The 27507-nt window shown below is 57.9% G+C and overlaps 1 protein-coding gene across 1 annotated transcript; it reads right to left on the minus strand.

The window, feature by feature from the left end:
- Positions 1 to 4685: 4685 nt before the first annotated feature.
- Positions 4686 to 27479, minus strand: LOC126285046 (nascent polypeptide-associated complex subunit alpha, muscle-specific form-like). Its single transcript, XM_049984368.1, has 4 exons — positions 26697 to 27479; positions 9984 to 11086; positions 9076 to 9518; positions 4686 to 6187 (listed from the first exon to the last, which is right to left on the minus strand). The coding sequence occupies exons 1-4, from the start codon at positions 27477 to 27479 to the stop codon at positions 4686 to 4688; spliced, it is 3831 nt and encodes a 1276-aa protein (XP_049840325.1).
- Positions 27480 to 27507: the final 28 nt, after the last annotated feature.

The following is a 27507-nucleotide window of genomic DNA, read 5'->3' on the forward strand; positions in this document are numbered from 1 at the left end:
CGAAGCCCGCGATCCGCCGCCTGGCGCGCAGGGGCGGCGTGAAGCGCATCTCTGGTCTGATCTACGAGGAGACGCGCGGAGTGCTGAAGGTGTTCCTGGAGAACGTGATCCGCGACGCGGTGACGTACACTGAGCACGCCAAGCGCAAGACTGTGACGGCCATGGACGTGGTGTACGCCCTGAAGAGGCAGGGGCGCACCCTGTACGGTTTCGGCGGTTAGGCGGTGTGAGACCGAAGGAAGGAAAGAGAGATTGAAAAACGGCCCTTTTCAGGGCCACCACAGTGTTCGGAAGTTGAAAAGTGCGAAAGAGTCTGTGTTGCTGGTTTTTTTTTTTTTTTCCTTTTCCTTTTTAGTCTACTTGGCCTTTTAGTTTTGTTTGGAGTTTTTTTTGACGTGGTGTGCGGTGCGGTTGGGAGGGAAGGAAGCGTGCCCTTGCGTTGTGTGAGCTCCTTCCTTCCTTCCCCTCCCTCTTTGCTTGTATGCTTCTTGTCGGTGGATGGGCTGTGTGTTGCGGCGCGGCTGAGTGCCGAGGGGTTATTTTTGAGGTGTGTTGTTGTGCGCCACGTGTGCTGGTTAATGGTCGCGAGACTGTGCGTGCGTGGAGTGGAGTGGAGGAGGTGGCCAAGTACGTGTGTACAAGATGGCGGCGCCTGTGTGCGTAAGAAGGAAAAACCGTACACAGAAAGAGAGAGAGAGAGAGAGAAAAAGAAAGTGGTGCGACGAACGACTGGAATTCTGCTTTGGACGTAGGTTTGTGTGGTGGCCCTGAAAAGGGCCGATTGTGTTTTGTTTTTGAGCCGAGGCGGCAAATGGCGCGCTGCGTGCCAAGGGAGCACGCGGCGGTTGCCGATTGCGCTGTCTCTCTTTTAGGCCTTCTTCTCGGTCTTCTTTGGCAGCAGGACGGCCTGGATGTTGGGCAGGACACCTCCCTGTGCGATGGTGACGCCCGACAAGAGCTTGTTGAGCTCCTCGTCGTTGCGTATGGCGAGCTGCAGGTGGCGCGGGATGATGCGCGTCTTCTTGTTGTCGCGGGCCGCGTTTCCGGCCAGCTCGAGCACCTCAGCCGCGAGGTACTCCATGACGGCGGCGAGGTAGACGGGCGCCCCGGCGCCGACGCGCTCGGCGTAGTTTCCCTTGCGCAGGAGGCGGTGGATTCTGCCGACCGGGAACTGGAGCCCAGCCCTGCTTGAGCGGGACTTTGACTTGCCCTTGACTTTGCCTCCCTTTCCGCGTCCGGACATGGCGATGGGCTAGTTTGGAAAGAAGCGAGAAAGAAAAGCACAACGCAAACGGTGCGAGCCGCAGCGAGTCGAGCAGCGGAGTGCGTGCCGGCGCCGGCGCGCTTCGCATATTTTGACATGCTCGGACTTTGAGCAGTCTTGTGGTGGAGGTTTGTTGTCCTTTGACATTTGCTCCAAACAAGTATGTTCTTCGTTTTTGCATTTGTCATGCACCTTACTTTTTGATTTTGGCCTAACTTTTAATGCGATTTTTAATAAACCACTGTTGTCTGTTGGTGTTTGATTGTTAATCGTTTTTTAGTGTAGGATGCACTTTGGCCTCCTGTATTTGAGATTATCGGTGGGATAATTCCCAAGGCTATTTATCAGGTCGTTTTCAGAGTGACTCGCGGTTTGGTAGAATGCTACCGCGAGTTCTCTGAATCTTTCGGTTAGTGCTTTCACTTCCGTTGCTTCGTGGGTGTCTGCAGTGGGGAAGCGCGTCCTGACATGAATTGCCCGTCTGAGTGCTCTATTTTGTACTCTCTGCAGTCTCAGCAGGTGAGATTTGGCTGCATAGCCCCAGACTGGGCAGGCATACTCAATGATAGGGCGGACAAGCGTACAGTACAGCCTTACTCCTGTAGTTGCCGCCAAGCTGCTTTCAATGTTGAGGAGGGGGTAAATGTTGTTGAGTCTGGCGCTGGTCTTCCTCCTTATGTCTTCGATGTGTGTGCGCCAAGTCAGTCTTTTGTCAAGGGTGACACCCAGGTATTTGGCCGTGGCCCTCCATGGGATGTCACGTCTGTGCAGTCTTAGTGGTCTGTTGTCACGTAGGCGGTGGGCAGGGTTTCGTTTGCCTTTTCTTTGGGTGAGCATCAATGCTTGTGTTTTCTCCCCGTTTATTGTTATTCGCCATTTCCTGGCCCAAGCTTCTGTCTGATGTAGTATGTTTTGGAGTCTCGCTGTAACCACCCTCCTATTTGTACTGACGGCGAAGAATGCCGTGTCGTCGGCGTATTGGGCTGTATGGGTCTGTGGGGCAGACGGTGTGTCGGCCGTGTATAGGTTATACAGTACTGGGCCTAGCACCGAGCCCTGTGGTACTCCGGCCCTGACGGTGCGTTTCGAGGACCTCGCAGTGTCCACTTTGACACAAAATGTGCGGTTGGCTAGGTAGCTCTTCAGGAGCTTAACGACATGGCCAGGGAAACCTAATGTGTACAATTTGTACAGTAGTCCAGTGTGCCACACACTGTCGAACGCCTTGGCTACGTCTAGCAGCACTAGACCACAGTAGCCTTTCCGGTTAAAGGCTTCTGTGGCGGCTTCGACCACTCGCATGAGTTGTTGGGGTGCTGAGTGTTGGTTGCGAAATCCGAACTGGAATTTGGGGAGCATGTTCTCTCTTTTTATGTGCCTGTCAATGTGCACTAAGAGGAGGCGCTCGTACAGCTTACTCAGCGTTGGGAGTAAGCTTATGGGGCGATGGTGCTGGGGAAAGATGGGGTCTTTTCCAGGCTTGGCGATCGCGACCACTTCCGCGTGTTTCCACTGTTTCGGGAATTTTTGTGATCGCGTGATTTCATTGAACGTTTCTGTCAGTTTTTCTATCGCTAGCTGGGGCAGGTGCTTAAGCAGTTCATTGGTGAGGAGATCGTGACCTGGGGCTTTCTTGTTGGGCAGCGATTTGATGGCTACCGCTACCTCCTCCGTTGAGAAGGTAGGTGGAACTTCATCGACGTCATCGTCTGCTGCCAGAAATGCGGTTAGTTGTCTGCGGACCATTCTTTCATGTTCGTGGTCCTGCGCCTCTGCTGGTGTGAATTGCTTCTCGAAGACGTCGGCGAGTGCGTTGGCTTTGTCTTGAGCGCTGAACACTAGTCCTCTCTCGCCGTGCAGAGGCGGCATCCTTGCGCGTCTTTTAGTGAACTGCTTAGTTGCTTGCCAAAGGCTGTTGTCCTGCACTTTGAGAGATGTAAGGCGGTTTGACCATTGCTGGTTTCTGTGCTCAGTGAGCGCGACCTTAAGTTCTCTCTGTAATCTATTGAGCAGCCTCCTGGTGTCCGGGTTTCGCGTAAGTTTCCATTCCTTCGCGGTCCTGTTTTTGTGCCTAATCTGGGCAAGCAGCTGGGGTGGCAGTCGCTGTGTGGGGGGTGGAAGGGTTGGGGGTTCTGGTGTTGCGCCCTGAGCTGCTTGGAGGACCGTGTCGGTGAAACTACTCAGCGTTTGTTCGGTGTCCTCTGTCGGGAGCGGGGTGTTGGTGAATTCTTCCATTACATGTGTTTGAAATTTTTCCCAATCGATGCGTTTGTACGAGGTTGGGCGCTGGATTGGCGGTAGCCAGCCGCCCACGTCAATCTCGAATGTAACAGGATTGTGATCAGACGACATTCTATTTAGTGAAATCGCCGTCACGAATCCTGCGAGACCTTTGGTGATTGCTACGTCGATTACGTCCGGGTTATTCCCATTTCTGGGAAAGTGTGTGGGCTCCTCTGGGGCCCATACGTGCATGTGGTGGATGCGCGCGATGCTTTTTAATTGTCGGCCAGCTTGGTTCGTCCTCCTGGAGTTCCAGTCAGAGTGCTTGGAGTTAAGATCTCCTCCAAGTATCAGCTTGCCTCCAATTTGTCCTAATTTGACGATGTCGTCTTTAACTAACCTGTGGGTGTTGGGTTGTCGATATGCTGACACCACAGTTACCGGACCTGTGGATGTCTGTACCTCTAGTGCTACTGTTTCCAACTGTGTCATTTCTGGCGTATGAATCTGGTGGTGCGGAATCCCCCTTTTTATGTATATTGCTACCCCGCCCCCTGCAGTTGGTCGGTCTCGTCTGTAGCAGAGGTAGTTTGGTGCAGAAACTCTGATTCCCGGTTTCAGGTTGGTCTCCTGCACCATGCATATGTCTATTTCTTCTTCCGCCAGGAATTGTCTGAATTCTAGACCCTGGGGGAAGAGGCTCATGGCATTAAACGTGCATAGTTTAAAACCCTGAATTGCTGGCCTAGCCATGATGAGGTGTTGTGACACTTGTTGTCGCAGTGGGCTGCGAGGGCCTAACTGCCGATGAAATTTCGGCGGATAATTTATCGAAGTTTTTTGTCATGGTCTGCATCAGCTTGTCCATGAGCTTGATTACTTCCGTCAGGGCTTGGGAGAAGTGGTGTATTGGTGTGTCTTGTGAGTTGCTTGTTTGTGTTGTTGTTGCTGGCTTTGTTGTTTCTACTTTGGGGGTCTGTGCGGGGGATACTGCTCTTGCATAGGATCTTGTAGCGTCCTGTGTTCGTGTGCTTGTGCCGGGTGTTTGCGTGTTTGTGTTGTCGTCTTTCTCTTTCTTTCGTGTTTTTGTTTTGGTGTCTTCTGTTTGCATGTTTTGAGTGGTGTTGGTTGGTTTTTTGGTGTTGTTTCGTGTTTGTGCTTGGTTTACGTTTTTTGTGTTTGTGATCTGCCCAGTTTGTCAGGCCTTGGCTCTTTTGTGTGCTGGACAGCCTCGGTAACTGGCCGTGTGGGCGCCGCTGCAGTTAGCGCATTTTGGCTTGTCCTGGGGTGACATTTTGCACTCCCTGGACGCGTGGCCTCCAGCGCACCGCACGCAGCGTGGCGGCATGTCGCAGTAATAATTTACGTGGCCGATCACTTGACAGTTAAAGCACTGTGGTGCTCTAGCTCTTTGTTTCAGTGGTTCGGTCGTTATTCCAAGGCCCATTAGTCGGGTTTCCTGGAACAACTTCCGATGCTGTTGTGTGTCGATTAACGTTGCACAATACAGTGGGTCTCTGTTGTTCGAGCCCTGTTTGCGCACCGACCTTACGTCGTATCCTTTCGCCGTTATGGCGTCCTTGATGTCGGCGGGGTCGGTGCGTGTGGGGAAGCCTCTTAAGACGACTTTCAAAGTCTTTTGTGCGCCTGTGGGGTACGTGTAGTGCGGTATATGGTGTTGTTTTAATGTGTTTTTTGTTGTGTTGTAGTCGTCTATCGTTTTCAGTGTGATTTTGATCTTATCACCGCCGGCAGATTTTGCGTGGAAGCGTTCGTCGCCTATGGCGGCAGTGATAAGATCGTACATTTTTTTGTATGTATCTGGATACGTGGCGACTATGGGTGGTAGTCTTTCATGTTTGGGATGTTGCGTGTTTTGTTGTGTCTTTGGTGGTGGTGGGGCTGGGGGTGTTTGCGCGTCTTCATCGAGCGCGTCGTATTTGTTGCTTGTGGCGCAGGCAGTGCCGGCCGCGGCTGGTGGCGGCTTGACCTTGGCCGTGCGCCGCGCCAGCTCGAAGGTACCGTTAGCTTCCGGCTCCTCGGCTGTGGCGGGCGCGTGCTCGGCTGCTGCGGTGACGTTTGCGTGTGCCGGCTCTGGGCTCTGGGGCGAGTTCGTGGGTGGTGCGTCTTGCGTGTCGTGTGTAGCGTCTTGTACTAGGGAGGACGTGCTAGGTTTGGGATTTTCGTTTGTTGTTACTGCTGGCGTTGACGCTTCTGCGGGAGACCCGTCCGTCACGATCGTTTCTCCCGCAGATGCGTTGCTTGGGCCTGGAGTGGCCGTCTCTGCAGCTTCGTCCGCCGTATCTGTGGTCGGGTGTGTTTCAAATAGTAGGGGGAGAGGCTCTGATGTTCCGGGTTTGCGCTTGGGTGACTTCGCGCGCTTTCTTTTCTCCCTGACGAGCAGTTTGGCTGTCGTCTTTGGGAGAATTTTCCTGTCTGCTTTCCTGCCTATTTCCCTGATGAATTTGGTCTCCTGTTTTATCTGTTCCCTTTTTTGCTCCATTCTCCTCATTTCCCTACGTTTTTCTGTTCGCACGACCGCCTGCATCAGTTTTCTCTCGTCTTCTGGGTCGAGGTGTGGAAGCACATTTTGTATTAGTGGGTTGCGGCCGGCGCCGCTCGCTCGCTCGCTCGCTCGCTGTAAAACGCTGGCTTCATATGCCAGGTGTAGGGGCAGGTTAAGCAGCGGTGCTGCTGTTCCTGCAGTGACATCTTCAGGGTGCTTTTATTCCTAACAGAGTGAGCTGTCCTCACTAGGCGTCAGTCATTGCGACGCCATATTTGTTACCGACATCGTGCTGCGAGAGAAATTACTCTCGCAGTAGATCTGGCCATCGAGTCGTTGGCCTGTGGTGGACCTGGCGGCCCAGACCACGAATCAGGCGACTGGCAGAGTGTTCTGCATCGCTGTAGAACACCCTGGCGATTTGCCGGAAGCGATCCCGTAGGAAAGGGATGCCCGCTTCCTCATGGAGCAGCCTTGCTGGGTAGCGAGGCGGCTTGTGGAGCGCAAGTCGCAGCGCCCTATTTTGCACGCGTTGAAGCGTCGCAATGTGCGTCGCTGCCGCGTTACCCCACACCACGGCCGCATATTCCAGTACCGGTCGGACGAGGGACAGATACATGGTGAGGCCGTGGCGTGGAGGAAGCGTCGATGAGGGATTGAGGAATGGGTAAAGCGCACGAAGGCGCCCCACTGCCCGCCCTCTGACGTCGCGGATGTGTGGCAGCCACGTCAGGTGTCTGTCCAATGTCACCCCGAGATATTTGCCGGTCCGCAACCATGGAATGGGGCCCCCCATGATCGTGACCGGCGGTAGGTCCGGTGGCATCATCCTTCTGCTAAAGATGACAGCCTGGCTCTTCGCAGCGTTAAACTTAAGGCGCCATTTCGTGGACCAGGCACCCAGGACGTCACATCCGAGCTGGAGGCGGCGGCGCATCTCGGCCGCGTTCATGCTGCGGGTGAACAGCGCCGTGTCGTCAGCATAAAGCGCCAACTCCACGCGTGCCACCCGCGGGGCGTCGGCGGTGTACAGGGAGTACAGCAGGGGACCGAGGACCGACCCCTGCGGCACTCCCGCCCGAATCTGCCGGTCGGTGGATGTGCCCTCATCAGCTCGGACGTGGAAAGTGCGCCCCGAGAGATACGAGCGCAGCAGGACCACGTGCGACGTCGGTACCCCGTGCACAAAAAGTTTGTACACGAGGCCGTCGTGCCACACGCAGTCGAAGGCTTTGGAGACGTCGAGAAGTACCGCCCCTAGGTACTCTCGCGTCTCCAGCGCACGCATCGCCTGCTCCACGAGGCGCAACAGCTGCTGTGTGGTAGAGTGGCCCCGCCGGAAACCAAACTGCTCCTCGGGAAGGAGTTGCTGCTCTGTCACGATGCGCAGCAGCCGCTCCACGTACAACCTCTCAAACACTTTTGAGAGGGACGGGAGCAGACTGATCGGCCTGTAGTGCGCTGCCAGTCGCGGATCCTTGCCGCTCTTGGGGATGGCAACCACTTCCGCATGTTTCCATGCGGAAGGGAAGGTCCCAGTGCGGAGGATACTGTTAAAGATGTCCGCCAGAGATTGGTGTACCTCCGGCGGTATCATCCTCAACAGGTGGTTGGTGACACCATCGGTGCCACCCGCCTTCCTCGGATTGAGGCGACGGAGCTGCAGGTCCACTTCCTCGGGTGTTATCTCCTCGATCACATCGTCAGCCTCCCTTGCAGCGAGGAAGACCGGCAGGCGATCCTCCACCAGACGAACATGATCGGGATCGAGCACACCATCAACAGGACGAAAATTTTCCGCGAACGTGTCCGCGAGGATGCTGGCTTTAGCATCCGGCTCGCAGACAACGTCCGCGCCCGCATGGAGAGGCGGGACTCGCTGGCGACGACGAAGGAAGCGCTTGGCGGTCCGCCAGGCACTACCATCCGTCGTAGTTAGGGTGGCCACCAAGCCCGCCCAGTCCCGATTCCGATGTTCATCGATGGCTGCCCGAATCTCGCGTCGCGCCCTGTTGAGGCGGCGCTTCGTTTCTGGCTGCCGTGTGAGCTGCCACTCCCGGAAGAGGCGATTCTTGTTTGTTATCGCCTCCAGGATAGGCGGCGGGAGTTGGCGCGACATGTCTCGCGACCGGTCCGGCCGCCTGGGGGTGGCCGCCTCCGCCGCAGCTAGTGTGTGCCGCGTGAAGAAGGCTAACGCTTCTTCAGCCCCATGCACAGCGGGATCTGGCGCGCCCTCGAGTCGGGCAAGGACCTCGTCACGGAAGCGCGTCTCGTCGATGCCACGGAAGTTGCGGCGGACGGACGGCAGAGATGCACCGATGACGTCCATGTCGAAGACCACCGGGAGGTGATCGGACGACATGGCACATCGAACGGTGGCCGAAGTGAAGTGCCCAACACCTTTGAGCACGGCGATGTCGAGCACATCTGACTGGCCTCGATGGGGGAAGACAGTGTGATCATAAGGCCCCAGTACAATCGCGCCATGCCGCTGTGTGGCGCGGAGGAGTCGGCGGCCGCTGGCATTGGTAATGCGGGAGTTCCACTGCGTGTGCTTGGCATTCAAGTCACCCGCAATGAAGACTTTCCCGCGCAGAGCCAGCAGGGCGTCGATGTCGGCCTCCTGAAGCAGTCCCCTCGGCGGCCTGTAGGCCGCAACGAAGGTGATCACCCCTGCCGTCGTGGTGACAGCCACCCCAGTGGCCTCCACTGCAGTGAGGGGCGGAAGCGGGACGTCATGGTGCTTGAGGGACGCCTTGATATAAATAGCCGTCCCCCCGCCATGCGTCAACCTGTCGGTGCGGTAGCACCGATAGTTGGCCACCTTGACATGTATCCCCGGCTTCAGAAAGGTCTCGCACACGAGGCAGATGTCAATTGCCTCGTCGCGCAAGAACTCCCTGAATTCCCCTTGTTGGGGGACCAAACTGTTTGCGTTGAAAGCGCAAACGGTGAGGCCATGGATGTGGCGATTATCCATGACGCGGCGGGGTTGCAACGCCGGCCTGAAGGGCCGACGTGACCGCGGTGACGATCACCGGTAGCTGCTCTAGCAGCTGGCTCAACGACCGCAAGAGCGAACGGAGCTCGGCTGCATCGGTGGCCGAGGGGGCGGCGTTGGCCGCTGGGGCGGCCTCCGCCACTGGGGAGGCCGGTTGCGGCAACTCCGTAGTAGACGACTGCCGCGGAGCGTCGGCAGCCGGTGGCGGCGTAGCACGAGGTGCTGTCGTCTGTTGCGGCAGTGTGTCATCGGCAGTCCGGCGTGCAGCGGCATGGGTGGCCCGGCCCGCGCGCCGGCGACGCCTGCGCGGGGCGGCAACCCGCGCGCTCTGCGTGGGTGTTGGGTTGGCCTCCCCCCCGGGCGAAGCCGGGGACGGCGCGGCCGGTTGCCTCGTCTCGCCCGCCGCCAGTTCCGAACGTCGGGCGGTGGCGGTTGATGGTCCGCCCTTGGTGGCGGCAGCAAAGCTGGTGGATGGGTGCACCTTACGAGAGGGAGCAGCCCCTCCGCTCCGGTGGTTTCGGCCCCTTTTAAAGGCCGAACAGCCTCTGTAGCTGGCAACGTGCGCGCCGCCGCAGTTGCAGCACGTCGGCTTCTCTTCCTTGGCAAGCCCGCAAGACTTGCTCTCGTGCTGTCCCGCGCATTTGACGCAGCGGGGCAACATAGAGCAGTAGCGGGAGACATGATCGAGCCTCTGGCAGGAAAAGCACTGGGCCCTCTTGCCTTTGGCTCGGAGAGGTTCCACCGCGACCCTGACCCGGCCGACTCGCTGCACCTGGAAAATCTTCCGATTTTCCAGGTTGTCGACGAGGACAACCTGGTACAGTGGCATGTCGCGGTGCGTGCGTGGGGACTTCATCAGTCCGGTGGACCGGACGCCGAAGCCCATGTCTTCGAGTTCTTCTCGAAGATAGTCCGCCCCAAACTTCAGTGGAAGGTGGCGGAACACCACCTTCAGAAGTTTGAGCGGCTCAGAGGGGTGCGTGTAGCACGGGAGGCCATCTCTGGAGATGGTGTCCATCACCGCGCGGTACTCCTCGTTGGAGGACACCGTGACCTTGTAGAGGTCACGGCCAGCAGTCTTGACAGTGGCGGACGTGGCCGCCCTGTCTAGTTTTTGCTGGAACTCCTTGTACCCTCCCGCCCATTGGATGACGATGGGCGAGGGCTTCTTTTGGGCCGACACAGGAGGCGCGGCACCATCTTCAGTCGCGTCCACACTGGCCCCCGCGAACGCGTTGGCGGTCGGCAGCGGCGTCGGTTGCTGCAGCGCAGCAGCCCTGGCAGTGCGCCGCCTGGGAGGGGCGACAAAACCATCCTCATCCGGCTGCCGGGAGGTGGCAGGTGGACGAGTGGGCCGCCGCGTCTTCGTCGGTCTCGGCGAGGCGGCGCTCGCGGAGGAGCCCGCGATAGTCGTCCCAGACTCCGTGGTGGAAGGGCGGGAAGCCCTCGAGGCCTTCTTCCGCGGCCTCGCTGTGTCGGACGTCTGAGAGGGAGTGTCGGAGTCGTCATGCGTCATAGCCCGGCGCTTTCTGGGCGCACGGGCAGCGTCAGAGTCAGTGTCACGGCGCTCTGACTCGGCAATGGCCTCAGCCAAATTTGCGTCAGGCAGGTCGATATCCTGCATCTCGGCGGCCGCAGCTAGCGTAGCCACGGGCTCTTCTCGTGTCTTGGGGACCAGGGGTGCAGCCGGGGGCACATCGACCTCTTCAGTGGTCGAGGCCAGCGGCGCAACTCCCGCCGAGGCCGCCACCGCCGGGACCGCAGACTCGCGCGATTCAACCGGCGGGGCTCTCGGTGGCACACCCGACACTTGCTGCCTCGTGTACGGCAGAGTGGCACCCTTCCGAATGTGACAGAAGGCGAGTATAGTCGCCTCGTCGTCCTTTCGACCCGGGTAGGAACCCCCGTGAGCGAGTTTGTTCATAAGGATGAACACTCGATCACGAGAGAGCACATCAGAATCCGAAGAGTCATTCCTGTCGTGGTCAGTTGTCGTAAGCCGGTTCGTCATAAGTGGGGGGCCGGATGGGGCCGCCACCGGGATCAGCTCAGTCGCCCGAGCTGGCCCCGACGGGCGGCGATCCGCCACACCCTTCGCAGGTAAAGCAACCTCTCTCAACGACATCTCGAACAGCACTGCGTGCGTGTGTGCGTGCGGCCGGCGCCGGCGGGGTGGGGGTCCTTTATGGGCTCGGGTGCGGCGGCCGGTTGCGCGCGCGCCCCATTGGTCGGCGGCCGCAGCAGGGCGAGCTGGTAAAGGTGCGGCGGCGGCGTGCGGCGGGTGCCACTGTGTGGGGAGACGCTGACTGGAGCGGAGCGCTTGACTGACTGACTGCGCGTGCCTGCCTGCCTGCCTGTTTGTTCGTGATGCCGCCCAAGACTAGCGGGAAAGCCGCCAAGAAGGCTGGCAAGGCGCAGAAGAACATTTCGAAGGGCGACAAGAAGAAGAAGCGCAAGAGGAAGGAGAGCTATGCCATCTACATCTACAAGGTGCTGAAGCAGGTGCACCCTGACACGGGCATCTCTTCGAAGGCGATGAGCATCATGAACAGCTTCGTGAACGACATTTTCGAGCGCATTGCGGCCGAGGCTTCTCGCCTGGCGCACTACAACAAGCGCTCGACCATCACGTCCCGCGAGATCCAGACCGCTGTGCGGCTCTTGCTGCCTGGCGAGCTGGCCAAGCACGCGGTGAGCGAGGGCACGAAGGCGGTGACCAAGTACACGAGCTCCAAGTAAGGAGGTGGCTCTTGGAAATAGGAGGCTCGTCCGCGGCGCGGCGAAGAAAAGAAAAAAAAAACGGCCCTTTTCAGGGCCACCAAAATGCCTTTGCGGGAAGGGCGGAATTGTTGTTGTTGTTGTTGTTGTTGTGAGCGGGTGGACGGCGGCACAGCTGTAGCTGTAGCTTGTGGTGTGGTGCGGCGCCGGCGCCTTTGGTTTTGGTGTGACGTTGGGATACGCACTTTAGCCACAGCCGGGTCGTGGGCGTGGGTGTTTCGAGACGTGTTGGTGTTAGGGGGGCGGATCGCTGGAGTTGGCTTGTTTGATATATTTTTTTTGTCCCCTTTGTATGGTATGGCCGGAGGTGTGGAACGGAAAGCAAACCGCGATTGTCGGATGTCACACCGTTGGTGGCGAGGGTGAGAAACACGTTGCCGCCTACAGCTGCTTCTACGCCGAGCGGGTGCGTTAAGTTAGTTGGTTGGTTGGGCGACGTAAAAGTGGAGCGTGGAGGTGTGTGTGAACGTGAGGTGACACGCATTGCATTGTATTGTATTGTATTGTATTGTATTGTATTTGTACGCGCGAGGTGAGTTAGGAGACCACGCGCCACGACGTACGGTGCCCTCTTTCGACCTGACGTCTGACGTCTGGTTTTTGTTTGTGGAGGCGGTGTCGTCATTCTGGATGTACGTGTATTTTCCGCTCAGTTGAGTGGGGTGACGCGAGACGACGGCGTCGGTGGTGTTTTTTTTTTGTTGTTTTTTTTTTGTTTTGTTGTTGGCGCCCCGGGGATGAAGAGGGGCACCCGACGGTAACGAGAGGTTGCACTTTGTGATCGGTCGAATGTCCGGGGAGCGAGGAATAGGGTGGGGGGTTGAAAAGAAACGCCAGTGTAGGGCAACGGGACGGTGAACGTTCCCGTGGTGTCGGAGGTGTGCAGTGGGGGGGGGGAGGAAAAAAAAAAAAAAAAGCGCGTAACGGCGCGGCTGCCGTGGTGGAAACGTTCTCTCCAACTTTGGTGGTGTCCCCTGTGTGTTTTGTTGTTCTCTATATCGTGTGTCCCCTCGCACAAGACGCTCTCTGGGCGGGTTTGATTCATTCATTTTTGCATTGTCACGTAGCGTAGAATGGAATGCGCAAGAGTTGAGTGAGACTGGCGACGGTATATGGTCTGAGGAGCGTCAGCTGCACTGCGCTCCCCGGAAAAGAATCTTGGATGCCGTGCTAACTGAAATTTGGTGGACGGGGTTCTCAAGGCTGTTTTCCTATTTTGTTGTTTGTCTCTAGTTAAGATGGTGAAATGACGTCGAAGGAGCAGTATTGTGCTCACAGAAACGGAAACAAACTGTTATGGAAATGCCCTAGTTTGATGAAAGGAAATGTGTGTTGAATACAGGATGGTAAAGACCAAGTGCGTTGAAAGAAACGTTGTGAAGGAACGAACGTTCCCTGAATTGGTTTCTTTTTGTTCCCGAGTTGTGTACAATGGACGACGGTTGTGCCATATCGCAGCATTGCATCATCCCCAGGTTTTATTTCAATTGAGCGATAAAAAAAGGAAAAAGAGAAGAACAAGAACACTATCGAAATGGTCTATGGTGTGTGACCCACAATTGTTGTCTTTAAATCACTTACCCAACCATGTCGTAAAAATATTTTTTTTTACAGTGGCTGCCCAATGACCTAGATATAACAGAGAGAGAGAAACACATGGCGTGTCAGATGTTTGTTTTGTTTTCTTTTCCCCCCCGTCAAGTGGCAAATGCGAACACCGTGAGCTGTAATTGACGATCGACACTAGTATGGCGCGAAAAGGGGGTGCGACCTGTGCAGTTGTGGGTGAAACTTTGGGTGATGGGCTGTCATGCGGCATCGCGTGCGTTCATTACCCCTCGGCGGCGGCGGCGCCGCAGCTCCGTCCAGCTCGCGCTCTCGGAAACAACCCTCTCGTAATGCCGCGTCTCCGTCACTGCAATTTTCAAAGGGAAACCTGTGTGGCCGGTGGGGGTGTGTCAACCGTTGGCCTCAAGCTCCGCCGACAAAAAGTGTTGAGTGTATCCAGTGTGAGAGAGGTTGACGCTTTTCGTGGTGTGTGTGTGTGGCAATGTTTTGAAAAGTTTGCAACGTACGTTAAGAAGTGTTGACGCTGAAACTTGCGGGCTGTGTGGCCCTGGTGGTTGGCTGGCTGGAGACGCGGGCGTGTCCAGTCGGTCGGTTGTTGTGGCTGAAAGGTACGTATACGGTTCCGCCGTCCCGTCGGAACTGCGTCTGTCTGGAAGGTATGACGTGACGTGCAGTTTTTATTAGGTCAGCCTTGTTGTGTATTGTTCCATTTGTTGCTCACTCGTCACCCGTATTTGGTGTGGCGATGTATGTGGACGTACTGCTGGATCAGTGTCAGGGTTTCCGTGGGAGGTGTTGGTTGGGTTGGATTTGCCTGACACGGCTGAGTCCGCAATTGGCCTGCCGTCTGTTGATGTGATATGTGGGTTCTGAGGAAGAATGTGTACGAGATAGTTGCCCTGCCCTGCCCTGCCCTTCCCTTTCTTTCGCGTTCGTGTGTGCCCCCCTTGTTGTGTAGTGTGGGTTGAACATGGTTCTTTACCGAGTGGGGGGGGAATGGGATGGACGGATCCGTTGCTGTTGCTGTCACCGTCAAGACAACGCACGCACGCACCCCTGTCCTACGAGAAGGTGTGTCAACCGGGGTTTCGGTAGTCGTGTGTGTAGGGGACGGGGAGAAGCAAAGTGGAGAGTGCGGCACGGGCAGAGAGTGGAATTGGGGCGCGTTGATGTTGGGAAACATCCCCCAAGGGTTGCGGGATGATGTGGCGGTGAGAGCGGGGGGCGGGGGAGAAAAGAAAAGCGAAAAAGAACTAAGGAAGAGGAGGAGGCGTGCGTGTGCGCAGTGGCGGGGCCCCAAAGACCTGTCGTGTGGTGTCGGCCGAACGCGAACGCGAACGCGTGTGCGGGGCAGCGTCGGCACGGAGAAGCGAGGAGGAGAGAGAGAGAGAGAGAGAGAGAGAGAGAGAGAGAGAGAGCTGGTCTGATGGGTATTTTTTACCCCCTGTACTCGAAGGACCGGATCTGTCCTTGATCCCTGCCTTCTGTCTGATTATGTTGGGTAACAAAATGATGGGATGATAGGGTCTCTTGGGTGTGTGTAGATGTTTGTTGTTTAAGTGAGTGTTATGGTGTTTGTATTTTATTTTTGTTTATCATGGTATGTTGTAGTTTGTGGTGTTTTGTCGTGATGGGAAATGTCGTTCTTGGGTCGGGTGGATTTTGTCCCAGATTTCTGATGAGTGGGTGGTTCGAATCCGTGGTTTGGTGGAAAAAAAAAAAAAACTTTATGGATTTTTCTTTGGATGATTTCCGGGATTTTGAGTATGTTATGGTTTGTGTATATGTCTCGGTTTGTCTGGTACCGGCCGGCATCAGCAGTAATTCTGAAGTATTTGTTCTGCACCCTTTTTTACTCTTGTTATGTTGGTGTCTGCGGCCATTGACCAGATTTTCAGAGCCGTAAGTGATGGCTGGTTCCTATGACGGTTTTGAAGATTTTCTTTTTGGCGCGCATATTTATTCTGTTTCCTTTGATGATTGGGTACAGTCTGAATATTGCTGCTGCAGCCTTGTTACAAACGTGTGTAACATGGTCTCTAAATGTCAACCTCTTGTCCAGCTTGATGCCTAGATACTTTATTGTGCCTGACCATGGAAGATTGTTATTTCTGAGGCGTATATGCAGGTTAGGAGGTATTCTTTTTGAATGTGAATCGTATTGTATTGCTTGGGTTTTCTCCGCGTTTATTGTTTTTTTTTTTTTTTTGTTTCCATTGGTTAGCCCATTTCTGGATGGATTGTAGGTGTTGCTCTATTTTTGTGACTCTATATTGCAGGTTAGAACTGCTGCGGTAGACTGCAGTGTCGTCTGCAAATAGTGACAAGTGTCCTCCCAGCTGTTTGTTTGTGTATATTGAGTAGAGAATGGGCCCCAGCACTGAGCCTTGCGGGACTCCAGCCTCTATGGATCTAGTGTTACTTGCCGCTCCTGGTACATGGACATAGAATGCTCTGTTGCGGAGAAAAGAAGCCAATAATGTGGATGGGGCAGTTGTAGTGGTGGAGCTTGTAGATAAGGCGTTATCCGAATGCTTTTCCAATGTCAAGCAGGACTGCTCCAGTACTGTGTCTAATGTTTCTGGCCTGACATATGTGCTCGACTAGTCTGGTCACCTGGTGGGTGGTGCTGTGTTCTTCGCGGAATCGGAATTGTTGTGGGATGATTATGTTGTTATCCTTTAAGAATTGAATTTCTTCAGTTCAGTTTGAATGAGCTTTCCGAGAACCTTTCCAAGGAAGTTGGCCTATAGTTTTGCGGAAATAATAAGTCCTTGTTTGGCTTTGGTAATGTGATGACTCGGGCCTGTTTCCAAGTAGTTTAGTCTGAAGCAAGCATTATATATTGATGTTAGATAGATAATTGATAGTTGCTGGAGGTAGGTGATGTAGTAGTTGCGGTTTGATGGAATCTGGGCCTGATGCCTTCTTAGGATGTGTGTATGTTTGTGATGTGATAAGATATGGGGTTTCTGCGTTTATTGGATTGTGAAAGATGTTCTGATCGGGGCACTTAGGATGCGGTTTTACCCTTCTGAGTACCATTTCCTGGTGGTCATCAGTTTCGTCATCTACCGCTTCTGGTGCTTGGAATTGCCTTTCTAGTGAATCCGCCAGTGCTTCAGCTCGGTCTGTGGGGTCGTTCCTTCCCCATGTAGATGTAGATGTTTCGTGTTTAGTTTACGAGTTTTAAGAAATTTCCAGAATTTTTCCTGGTCCCTTTCTGCTTCTCGTAACGTTTCCTCCCACGCCTCGCTACCGTGGTTTTCGGAGCTCTCTTTTTGATCCTCCCGGCCAATTGCTCTGATTTTCGTCGGTCGGCTGGGTCCCTGTAGTTTTGCCATCTCTTTCTGGCGCGCGCGGGCTGCGGTTGGGGCCTTTGGTGGCAACGGCCGGGGCAAGCAGCGGTGTGTGGTGTGGTGCGGGGCGGGCAGGGGCAGGGGCAGTGGTGGTTGACGGATGGCCTGGGGGCCGAAAAACGGGCCGGCCGGCGGACGGCGGACGGATGTTGAGAGAGGCGGCGCGCACGCGTCTCGCGCGGACACAGGCGCCACAGCGTTGATTGGAAGGAGGTGCGGTGCGGTGCGGGGATGGGCCCAGGAAAAAAGACGGTCGTGGCCCCTGTCTTGGGTGCGTGTCGACGTCAGCACCGTCGGTGTGGTGTGGTGTGGGCAGGGAGGGGGGAAAAGCGGGCTGCGGGCTGCGGGCTGCGGAGGGAATGGTGGTGGGGAGTAGGCACACATGTGGGCGGGCGCAAAATCGGCCGGTGCCCGTAAACCGCGGCGGGATATTGGGTGGAAAAGAGGGAAATTGTAGAAAGGAAAACAAGCGGAGGGGGCGAATGTGGTGGTGGGGACGGGCGGGGGCGAGGCGACAGGCTTGCTTTTTCCTTTTTTATTTTATTTTGTTGTAGTGTTTTTGTTTTTTTGTTTTTTTTTTGCGTGTGTGTGGCCTTGGAGAGGCTGGTCTTGTCTGGCTTACGCTTTGGGTGCGTGTGTTGGTACTTTTTCGTTTTTTCTTGTTCTGCAGAGCAGGGGCGGGGCGGTGGGAACGGCTGGCTGGCTGTTCCCAGAGGAGGAGGAGGAGGAGGAGGAGGAGGAGGAGGAGGAGGAGGAGGAGACGCTGGCGGCGGGCCCGGCTCCTGGGGCTGCTGTTGCATGCGCTGTGCAAAGAAAGGAAGAGTGGGTTTGTTTGGCTGGTGAAGTGCATTATTTAAGTGTGGGCTTGCCGGCCTGGCTCCGATGCTCAGGTAGATAGATGCCGGCGGCGACCGCAGGCAGGCGCGTTGTGTGTACAGAGGGACGAGCCATGTGTTTTGCAAGCAGGACGTGGCGTGCCGAGTGGAGAGGAGGCGGCGGCGGCTCGGCTCGGTTCGGCCCGGCCCGGCCCGGCCCGGTCCGGTCCGGTCCGGCGGTGCCGCGCTGTTGTCGCGGACGTGAGCGCCCCCTGGCGGGCGGGTGGTTGGCGGCGGCGTGGTGGACGCGTGTGGCAGTTGTGTGCACGGGTTGCTTGGGCGAGTGAGCAGTGGCTGGCGGTGTTGGCGCGTCGTCGGGGAGGTATGTGTTGCGGCCGCGTCTGCTGCGCGCTGCGTCGTTGTGTCGACTGTGTGTGGGCGTGGGCACGTGTGCTCTGCCGAGGGCGTCGTAAAAAAGTGGGTCGCGGTGTGCGTGCGTAGCCCGTGATGATGTATGTGCGTCGCGTCGTTGTGTGCGAAACGGATGCCGAGAGGTGTGTGGTAAGTGCGAAGCGCGAATGTGCGGCGTTTGGCGGTTTCGGTGTGTTTTCTGTTTTTGCGGCGTGAGAGTGGGGCTGGCTGGCTGGCTGGCTGGCTGGCTGGCTGTTGTTGGTTGCCTTGTGTGTGTAGGTTGATGGCGCGACGCGGAGGGGACGCCGTTTGCTGCGTGCCTTGCCTCGCGTGTGTTGGCGCGCCGTGCATGTGTTTGGGTCGTGGGGGCGGTGTTTTTGTTTGTATTTGGATTTTCATTTTTTGGCGTGTTGTGTCGTGTATGGCAAGGGCGAGAGGAGTAGTGCGGTAGTGGTAGTGCAGTAGTGTCGTTGCGGCACGGGCGTCTGGTTGGGCTGTGCGTCGTGGCGGGGAAGGTGTGTAGGTTGCGGCGATGCGGCGAGCCCAGCCCGTCGTTTGACGGTGTGCCGGGTGAGTTGCGCTGCGAATCGAGTGTGGCGGGAAGGGAGCTGCGTGGCGCCTGCGTCCGTTGGCAGCAGGGGCTGTGCTTTTGAGAGTTTGTTTGATTTCGGGACGACGACGACGACGACGACGACGACTGGTTGGTTGGTTGGTTGGTTGGTGGGTGGGGTGGCGTGCGCGTTTGTCGTACTGGGCGAGTCGATTGCCTGCCGGCTGGCGAAAGGTGCGCCGCCGCCCGTCTCGCGCTCTGTGTTGTTTTTTTTTTTTTTTTTTCTGTGTGTGTCGGCTGCGTTTTGTTTGCGGTGCGCGCGAAAACGGTGGTGCCGAAAGTGTGCCGGCGTGGCGTTGCGACCGCGACCGCGACCGCGACGAGCCGCGGGCGCGCCATTTGGCTGGTGTTGCGTGAAGAGCGGCTGTGTACGGGTAGTGGCTGTAGCCGTACGTGTACGTGCATCCGGCCCGGCCGCCAGCCCAGCCCAGCCGAGTCGGGTGAGCGGAGGCCGACACGTGGTGGTGCTGTGCTCTCTCGGCTCGGGGGGGTTTGTGTGTGTGCGTGCGTGTGTGTCTCGTTCGCTCTCCGGAATCTGCTCGTTCTGCTTGATCCCCGCCTGTCGGCGTCGTTTATTTTTACTTACTTATTTATTTTTTACCTGTTGTTTGTTTTTCGACGTCGTCTTGCAGTTTTGTCCTTTGCGGCGTGCCGACGACCCGCCGCGCGACTTTATGAAACCCCAAAGCGTGGCGTGGCGTGGCGTGGCCGAGCCGCAGCAGCTAAGGGGGTGCGGCCGCCTCGACGCCTTAACCTCCTAAACTTCTTTAAGCCCTTAACGCAGCCACCTAAACTAACGTAACCTAACCTAAGCTCTTAGGCCAACCCGCAAGTCGCCTTAACCTAACGTACGTGACCGCAACCTTAGCTTAACGCCTACGTTAAGACGTGACGTCACGTCAACGCTTAACCTAACCCTGACGCCTTCTTAGCCTAACCTGACGTAACCTAAGGTAAGGTAACCGTTGAAGGAAAGAAACCACCTTTGTTTTGACGTTGAGGCGTGTAAGGTCGGCTGTGAGGGCAGATTCGGTGTGTCTGTAGTTGGGGCTGGCTGGTAATTTATTTTGTTTGTTTGTTTGTCGTTGTTTTGTTTTGTTTTGTTTTGTTTTCGCCTGTGGCGGGGGGTTGGCGCTCCGTCGGCCGGTGCCATGTTGCGCAGGCGGCGATCGTAAAAAAGTAAAAAAAAAAAAAAAAGAAAAAAGAAAAAAAAAATGTGTTGGAAGGGCTGTGGGTGTTGGCGGGCGAGGCGAGAGGAGGAGGACGGCCCGCGGCCGTGGCCCGACGGCTGCGGGCCGATCGGGAAAACGGCGGAAGGCGATGGGGCGGCGGAGGTGCGTTTGTGCACGGCCGTCATCGCCGCACGACTCGGCTCGTGTGGCTGTGGCGCCGGCCGCGGTGGCCGGGCTGCCGCGGCGACGGTGTGGGAGTTTTGACGAAGGTTTGGCCATTGTTGCGGGTCGTCGGCTGGGGCTGTGGGGGCGGCATTTGGGCGGGGGCGGCGATTCTCGGCGGGCCGACCCAGGCTGTGGCGCGCGGTGGCTGCAGTTTGGCCGTGGTTTGCGGCGCCGCCGCGGCGACTGGTTGGCGACCGTGGTGTCGGTGTGTGTAGCCCCATCCTCGGTGGTTTGAATGGCGCGGGTGGTTGCGGCGCAGGTTGGGGGCTGCTCCGCGCAGGCTGTCGGACGTTGGGCGGTAGCAAGCGCGGGAGGCGCGGCGCGGCGGCGCGGCGGCGCGCCGAGTGGCGGCCGCTCTCTCGGCCGCCCGCGCCCGCCCGCGACACTGGCTGGGCCAGGCGCGTGCGCGGCTATTCTCTGCTGCGCGCCCCTCGCTGTTGTGCGTCGTCGAAGGAGAGAAGGAAGCGAAACCAAGGGGAAAAAAGAAAAGAGAACAAGCAAAAGATGGCAGACCAGGCGGCTACGAACGAGACTGCCGCGGCACCCGCCGCCACCGGCACTACGAAGAAGGCCAAGTCTGCGTCGTCTGCGAAGAAGCCGCGCGCCAAGCCTGCGCACCCGCGCACCTCTGAGATGGTGACGGCCGCCATCAAGAGTCTGAAGGAGCGCGGCGGGTCGTCGCTGCAGGCGATCAAGAAGTACATTGCCGCGCACTACAAGCTGGACGCGGAGAAGCTGGCGCCCTTTATCAAGAAGTACCTCAAGTCGGCCGTCGTGGCTGGCGAGCTGGTGCAGACGAAGGGGAAGGGCGCGTCGGGCTCTTTCAAGCTTGCCGGCGCCGGCGGCGGGGCGGCCGAGGGCGGCAAGGCTCGTGGTGGCGGCGGTGGTGCGAAGAAGAAGCGCGCCGCTCCGGCCAGCAAGGAGAAGAAGGGGGCCCGTGCGGCCGGCGCAAAGAAGGCTGGCGGCGTGAAGGCGGCGACCGGTCGGAAGGCGGGCGCCGCCAAGAAGGCGTCTGCGGCGTCGGCCGCTCCCGCGGGTGCGAAGAAGGCGGCTGCGGCCAAGCCGGCCAAGGCCAAGTCGCCGTCGAAGGCGAAGAAGGCCGCCAAGGTTCCGACGAAGAAGCCGAAGGCGCCGCGCCCGAAGAAGGCGACGGCGACGCCGTCTAAGGCGAAGGCTTCGCCCAAGAAGAAGAAGTAAAAAGGGCAGGGAAGGGTTGGCGGTTGACACCGTCGCCTGGTGGCCGGCGCGCAACCAGAGGCTGTCGCGCGGTCCCGGACAAAAACAGAAACGGCCCTTCTCAGGGCCATCAAAGCACGTCGGGAAGGTGTTGATTGTCGTGTCGTGGTCGGTCGGTTGCCTTGTTGTCTGTCTGTCTGTCTGTCTTGCTTGCTGGCGTTTGTTTGTTTCATGTGTGGATGGTGTTTGCGTGCCGCGGTGGTTGGATTGTGGGGTCGTTGGCGGGCGTGGGCGGCGGCGCGCGGTTGGTGTTACATAAAGTGTATTTTACTTTTATTATTTTTACCTATTTATTTTGCGCCACGTTTGTTTGTTTGTTTGTCTTGGTGGTGGTTTTGGAATACTCTTTTTTGGCTTTGCTTTCCGGGCGTCACGTTTTGTGCCGTGGCCTGTGTGGGTGGCGCTATTGACGCTTGCGACTTGGCTCGGCCGGTGCGGTGCTTTTTTTTTTTTTTTTTCTTTTTGGAAACGGCGGCGCCGGGCCGGGGGTGGGACGACTGGACTGGAGAGTGAGTGGGGAACTAGTCGTTGCGACCGACAAAGTTTTGCTCGCGACGGAGAGACGTTAGTGGCCCTGAAAAGGGCCGTTTTGTTTGTTTGGCGGTGTGCGGGTTTAGGCGCGCTCGCCGCGGATGCGGCGCGCGAGCTGGATGTCCTTGGGCATGATGGTGACTCGCTTGGCGTGGATTGCGCACAGGTTGGTGTCTTCGAAGAGGCCGACGAGGTAGGCCTCGCTGGCCTCCTGCAGGGCCATGACTGCGGAGCTCTGGAAGCGCAGGTCGGTCTTGAAGTCCTGGGCGATCTCGCGCACTAGGCGCTGGAATGGCAGCTTGCGGATGAGCAGCTCTGTGCTCTTCTGGTAGCGCCTGATTTCTCGCAGGGCGACGGTGCCCGGCCTGTAGCGGTGGGGCTTCTTGACGCCGCCGGTGGCGGGCGCGCTCTTCCTCGCCGCCTTGGTGGCGAGCTGTTTGCGCGGCGCCTTTCCGCCGGTGGACTTGCGGGCCGTTTGCTTTGTCCGGGCCATGGCTACTGCGGATGCGGATGCGGCGTGGATATGCGTGCGCGACGGCGTCCGGTGCTGCCTTGACAACGGGCCCGCGCGCCACGCCACGCCACGCCACGCTGCACAGGAGAGGGTGGTCCCTCGACTCGTATAGGAAGTACTAGCGCTGGCGCGCTTCGCCTTCCTCTTGACGGGTGGTGAAGAAGTGGAATTGGCGGTATGGTTTGCTTGACGTTGTGCATTTTGGTTTTTTTTTTTTTTTTTTTTTTTTTTTTTTAAGATGAAAGAATAGTGAGAGGGATAGTTAGAGAAGCAGGAAAACGAAAGGCCCAATTGACTGGCCGTTGCACGGTAATTAACAGTAACAGGTGACAGAACAGTAAAAGGAATAGTGAGAGATAGAGGAAAACGAACGGCTCCATTGACTAGCCGGAAAAGAAACGTTGAGTGACAGACGAAAGAATAGTGAAAGATGACAGGAAGAGGATGAAGAAAACGAAAGGCCTTCGTCCTGGCCAGATCTTCTTGGCGACGGCGATGACGGTGGCGGCAGATATTTCAGGATGGTGTGACAAAAAAGGTGAAGTGGTAGGAAGAGGAAGAAGTAACAGGATGGGGGGGTGGATGGGAGGTGTCAGGGGGGGCGGGAAAGGAGGTCGGGCCAGCGAGTGGTGGCCAGGCGATGGAGGCGGGTGCCAAGAGAGACAATGAGTGGATTGGGGGAATGACGGGATTGGTCATAGAAGGAGATGGCGGAGGATCGGACACGGTCTTGAAGGAGGGGGATATTGGCAAGGAGGTGAAGTTCACGGGTTGGGCAACGGTAAGGGAGGCGAAGGGCAATTCGAAGGGCACGATTCTGTACTGTCTGCAGGCGGTGGAGATGCGTAGGCGCGGCATTGCCCCACACAACCGAGGCATACTCCAGGAGGGGGCGGATGAGGGATGTGTAGAGGAGGAGGGCAAGAGGAATGGGAAGGGTAGAGGTAGGGTTCATAAAAGGGTAGAGTTGGCCGATGCGCCCCAAGGCCTTCCGCCGGATGGCCTCTATGTGGGGACGCCAGGTGAGGGCCCTATCCAGGGTGACCCCCAGGTACATAGCTGTTCTGGCCCAGGGGGCGGGGGTGCCGAGCACAGTGACAGGGGGATAGGCGACCGGCCACCGCCGCCGACAAATGATGAGTGCCTGCGTCTTTGCCGGGTTGAAGGCCAGGCGCCAACGTTTGGCATAATCGACAACAGAGTCGATGGCCTGTTGTAGTTTCTGCCGGAGGAGCGCCTTGCTCCGGGAGCGAGCAAAAACCGCGGTATCATCCGCATACAGGGCGAGATGCACACGAGGCACGGTGGGCGTGTCGGCTGTGAACAGACTGTATAGAACAGGGCCGAGCACGCTCCCCTGTGGAACACCCGCCCTGATACGACGCCTGGTGGAGGTACCTCCCGGGATCCGGACATGGAATGTACGACCTTCTAAGTAGGTGGCGATGAGGCGCACATGGGAGATGGAGAAGCCGTGCCCGAAGAGCTTGTAAAGTAGCCCCTCGTGCCAGACAGAATCGAACGCCCGGGAGACATCGAGGAAGACGGCCCCGAAGTACTCCCGACGCTCAATGGCCTCCAGTGCTTCCTCAACAAGACGGAGGAGTTGGTGGGTGGTGGAGTGTCCTCGCCGGAAGCCAAACTGAACGTCGGGGAGTACCCGCTCCCGAGCGACGTGGATCAGGACACGTTTGAGATACAGCCTCTCAAACAGCTTGGAGAGGGCGGGAAGGAGGCTGATGGGACGATAGCTGGAAGGGGATCGAGGGTCTTTCCCAGGTTTGGGGATGGCAATCACCTCCGCGTGTTTCCACACGGAAGGAAACTGCCTAGAGGAGAGGATGGAATTGAAAGTAGAAGTAAGGACGGGAACAGAGGCTGGGGGAAGCTGCTTGAGAAGCTGATTGGTGAGTCTGTCTGGGCCACCGGCTTTTCGGGAGTGGAGGGACTTAAGCTCCCGGGCAATCTCCTCATCCGTGACGGGGGTGATATGGTCTTCCGGATCCTGGGCGGTGAGGAACTGGTGGACTCGTGCGGTGACCATTTGGATATGGTCGGGGTCAACGGGGTCGGTGACAGGGGTGAAGCTGCGTGCGAACACATCAGCCAAGGCATTGGCCTTAGCATCAGGATCGCACACAGCCTCAGCGCCGACCAGGAGGGGGGGAATTTGCGGGCGTTTGTGGATGATGCGGGAGACCAGGCGCCATGCGGATGCATTGCTCAGGTCAAGGGCGGAGATTTTTCGCTCCCAGTCCTGACTGCAGTGGGTCTGAATGGCAGCACGGATCTCCCGCTGCATGCGATTTATCCGGCGCTTAGTGGCAGGGTCTCGTGTTCTTTGCCATTCGCGGATGACCCTGTTTTTCTCGGTGATGAGTGCGCGGAGGGCTAGGGGGAGAGGGCGCACATGGGTCGGAGGGCGCGGGGGATGTGGAGGCGTTGCTGCAACTGCAGCAGTGATGGCGGCGTCCGTGAACTGTGCGAGGGTGAGGTCAGCCCCCACCCTGGCGGCGTCGGGTATGGTAGGGAGTGCTGCCTCGACCCGTCTCCGATAAGACGCCCAGTCGATGCCACGGAGGTCCAAGGTGTCACGTGGTGGCACTAGGGAGCCGACAAGGTCGACCGTGCAAATTACTGGGACGTGGTCGGAGGCAAGGGCAGCACGGGTAGTGGCAGTGATAGGGAGGGGGAGTCCTTTAACCAATGCAATGTCAAGGACGTCAGGAGGGCCATTTGTCGGGAAGATGGTGGGGTCGAAGGGGGCAACAACATGGGCGGCGTGGGCTTCCACCACACGGAGGAGGCGACGGCCATCGTTGTTGGTTAGGCGACTGTGCCAGGCGGCATGCTTGGCATTACAGTCGCCCCCAACGAAGAGGGAGTGGCCAAGTGACAGGACCTGAGCAAAGTCAGGGCCGTGGAGAACGCCGCGGTGGGGCGGCCTGTAAAGCGCCACAAAGGTGATGGGGCCACGCACGGTGTGCACCACGACACCAGTGGCCTCTATTGTGGCAAGGGCAGGGAGGGTGACGGGGTGGTGGCGGAGGGAGGCACGTACGTATACTGCCGTGCCGCCTCGTGCTGTCGGCCGGTCTGACCGGTAGCAGCAGAAGTTTGGTACCCTGGCGTTCACCCCAGGTTTAAGGTGGGTTTCGGCAACAAGACAGATGTCTACCCCCTCATCAAGGAGGAACTGCCGAAACTCACCTTGCTGGCGGTAGATGCCATTGGCATTCCAGATTAGTACGGTAAGGCCATGGAGTCTAATGGCCATGTTGGGTGGTGGGGAGGGCGGTGGTGATGGGGGAGATGGAATGGGAAAGGGCAGTAGCAATCTGCTGGGGAATGGAGGTGAGGATGGTGTCTAGTGCCCCAGTGAGTGCAGAGGTCAATGCCTCCACAACACTGGAAATGAGGTCACCAAAGACCGGGTGGACAGGGGAGGAGGGTGGAGGGTGCGGGGAAGGACCGGGATGGACGTGAGGAAGGAGGGGAGGGGGTGGGGGGGGAATTGGGGTGGATACGGAGTGTTGGGGGTAGGGACAGGGGGTGTGGGAGTCAGGAGGGGGGATGGGGATAGAGAGGAGTGGGGGCGGGGCAGGGTGGTATGATCGTGGGAAACGGGGGGGGGCGGGGGGTATGGGCGGGAGAGGGTTCCGACCGCCCAAGGGCAGTCGCATAAGTAAGTCCACGACGCTCCATCGTTGGAGGGGCGACGGAGCGACGCAGATTGGCGCGGTGGGCTTTGACTGCCGGACAACCCAAGTAGTTGCCCGTGTGCGCCCCATTACAGCGAGCACAGGTAGGGGGGACCTCGCGGGGTTTGACGCAAGTGGAGGAGGCGTGGCCGCCGGCGCACTTGACACAGCGCACCGCACGAGTACAATTACTCGCAAAGTGCGCCAGGCCCTGGCACCGGTAGCATATTAGAATGAGGCGCCTGGAACGGGGCTTCTCCATGGTGACCGTGCAATTGTCAATGGAGGTCAGGTGCATAAGGACTTGGTTGGCCGGGGTATCGTCGGCTGAGACGAAGAAAAGGGGGGTGGGGAGTTTAGTGCGGGGGGAGACTACTCGGGAAATGACAGCAGGAGTAATATTGAGAGCTGTCAGCGCTTCCCGGAGGTCGTCGTCCGTATATTTAAAGGGGAGACCGCGGACGACGACCCTAATCCGTTTGGACCTCTCAGGGGGGGTGCTGTAGCCGATGCTGTGGGACCCAAGGACGTGGTAGACCTTCTGGAGGTCAACAGGCGTCTGGAGATAGAGGCGGTACAAGTTTTCGCCAATCGTCTTCACTCGGAAATCGGAGTCAGTGACGTGAATGAGCAGGTCGTGCAGGGATTTGTAGGACTCCGCATATTCGATTGTGAGGGGAGGGGGACGGGTAGGATTGGGGTGGGGAGTTGTGGATGGGGGTGGAGGGGGTGGAGAGGAGTCCGCCGCACCGTCGGAAAGCGCCGCAAATTGATTGTGCACCGGGAGGACCGGCGTCTTGACAATGCGGCGGCGGGGTGCCGTCTTCCTGGGGACGGCGAAGCCCTCAGCGTCGGCGGCGGCCTTCTGCTTCTTCCCACGAGCGGCCTCGGAGGGGGCAGCTTCGGAGTCGGAAGAGGCGGCCGCTGGTTTCCTCTTACGCGACTCCATCTCGCATTGCATGGCGTCGCCGTCGGCGTCAGCGGCAGCGGCGTTAGGGAAGAGAATCCGCGCCCGCAGAGCGGGGTCACAGGGCAGTCCCTCCTCTTCCGCGGCGTCGCGGAGGGCGATAAGACTCTCTTCTAGGCCCTCCGCGATGTCGCTGTCGTCGATGTAGCCAGTGACGGAGTCACTGTCCGACTCAGAGACGCAGACGGCATCGGAAATGTCTGGCATATCGAGTGGGGCGGGCGAGGGGCGGGGGACACTCGTGGAACACTGCCTTTGCCTCGGCGCGCGCGGGCTGGTCCCACGTGAAGGGGGCACTGACGCGCCATTTGCCCTATCTAACTCCCTAAGGGCGGCTTCATCGATTCCTGAATCGATGCCGCATCGCCCAGTTGTGACGTCCAGTGTAGGCTGCGACGGCGGCAGTTCGCCGCCGGGGGACGCAGCACTTCCTTCTGCAGCTGGAAGAACCGGAGAATCGTCCAATTCGTGAGCCGGGTGAATGCGCCGGGTTGTCTTCAGTGGGGGGCCGGATGGGGCCGCCGACGAAGCAAGCTCCGCCTGGCGGCGATCCGCCACACCCTCAGCTCCTGTACATGCGTTCGATTGGTTCGACATCGCAGCTCGGAATGGGGGGGCCCGCGCG

This window comes from Schistocerca gregaria, chromosome 8, assembly GCF_023897955.1.
Source record: "Schistocerca gregaria isolate iqSchGreg1 chromosome 8, iqSchGreg1.2, whole genome shotgun sequence".
NCBI classification, from domain to species: domain Eukaryota; kingdom Metazoa; phylum Arthropoda; class Insecta; order Orthoptera; family Acrididae; genus Schistocerca; species Schistocerca gregaria.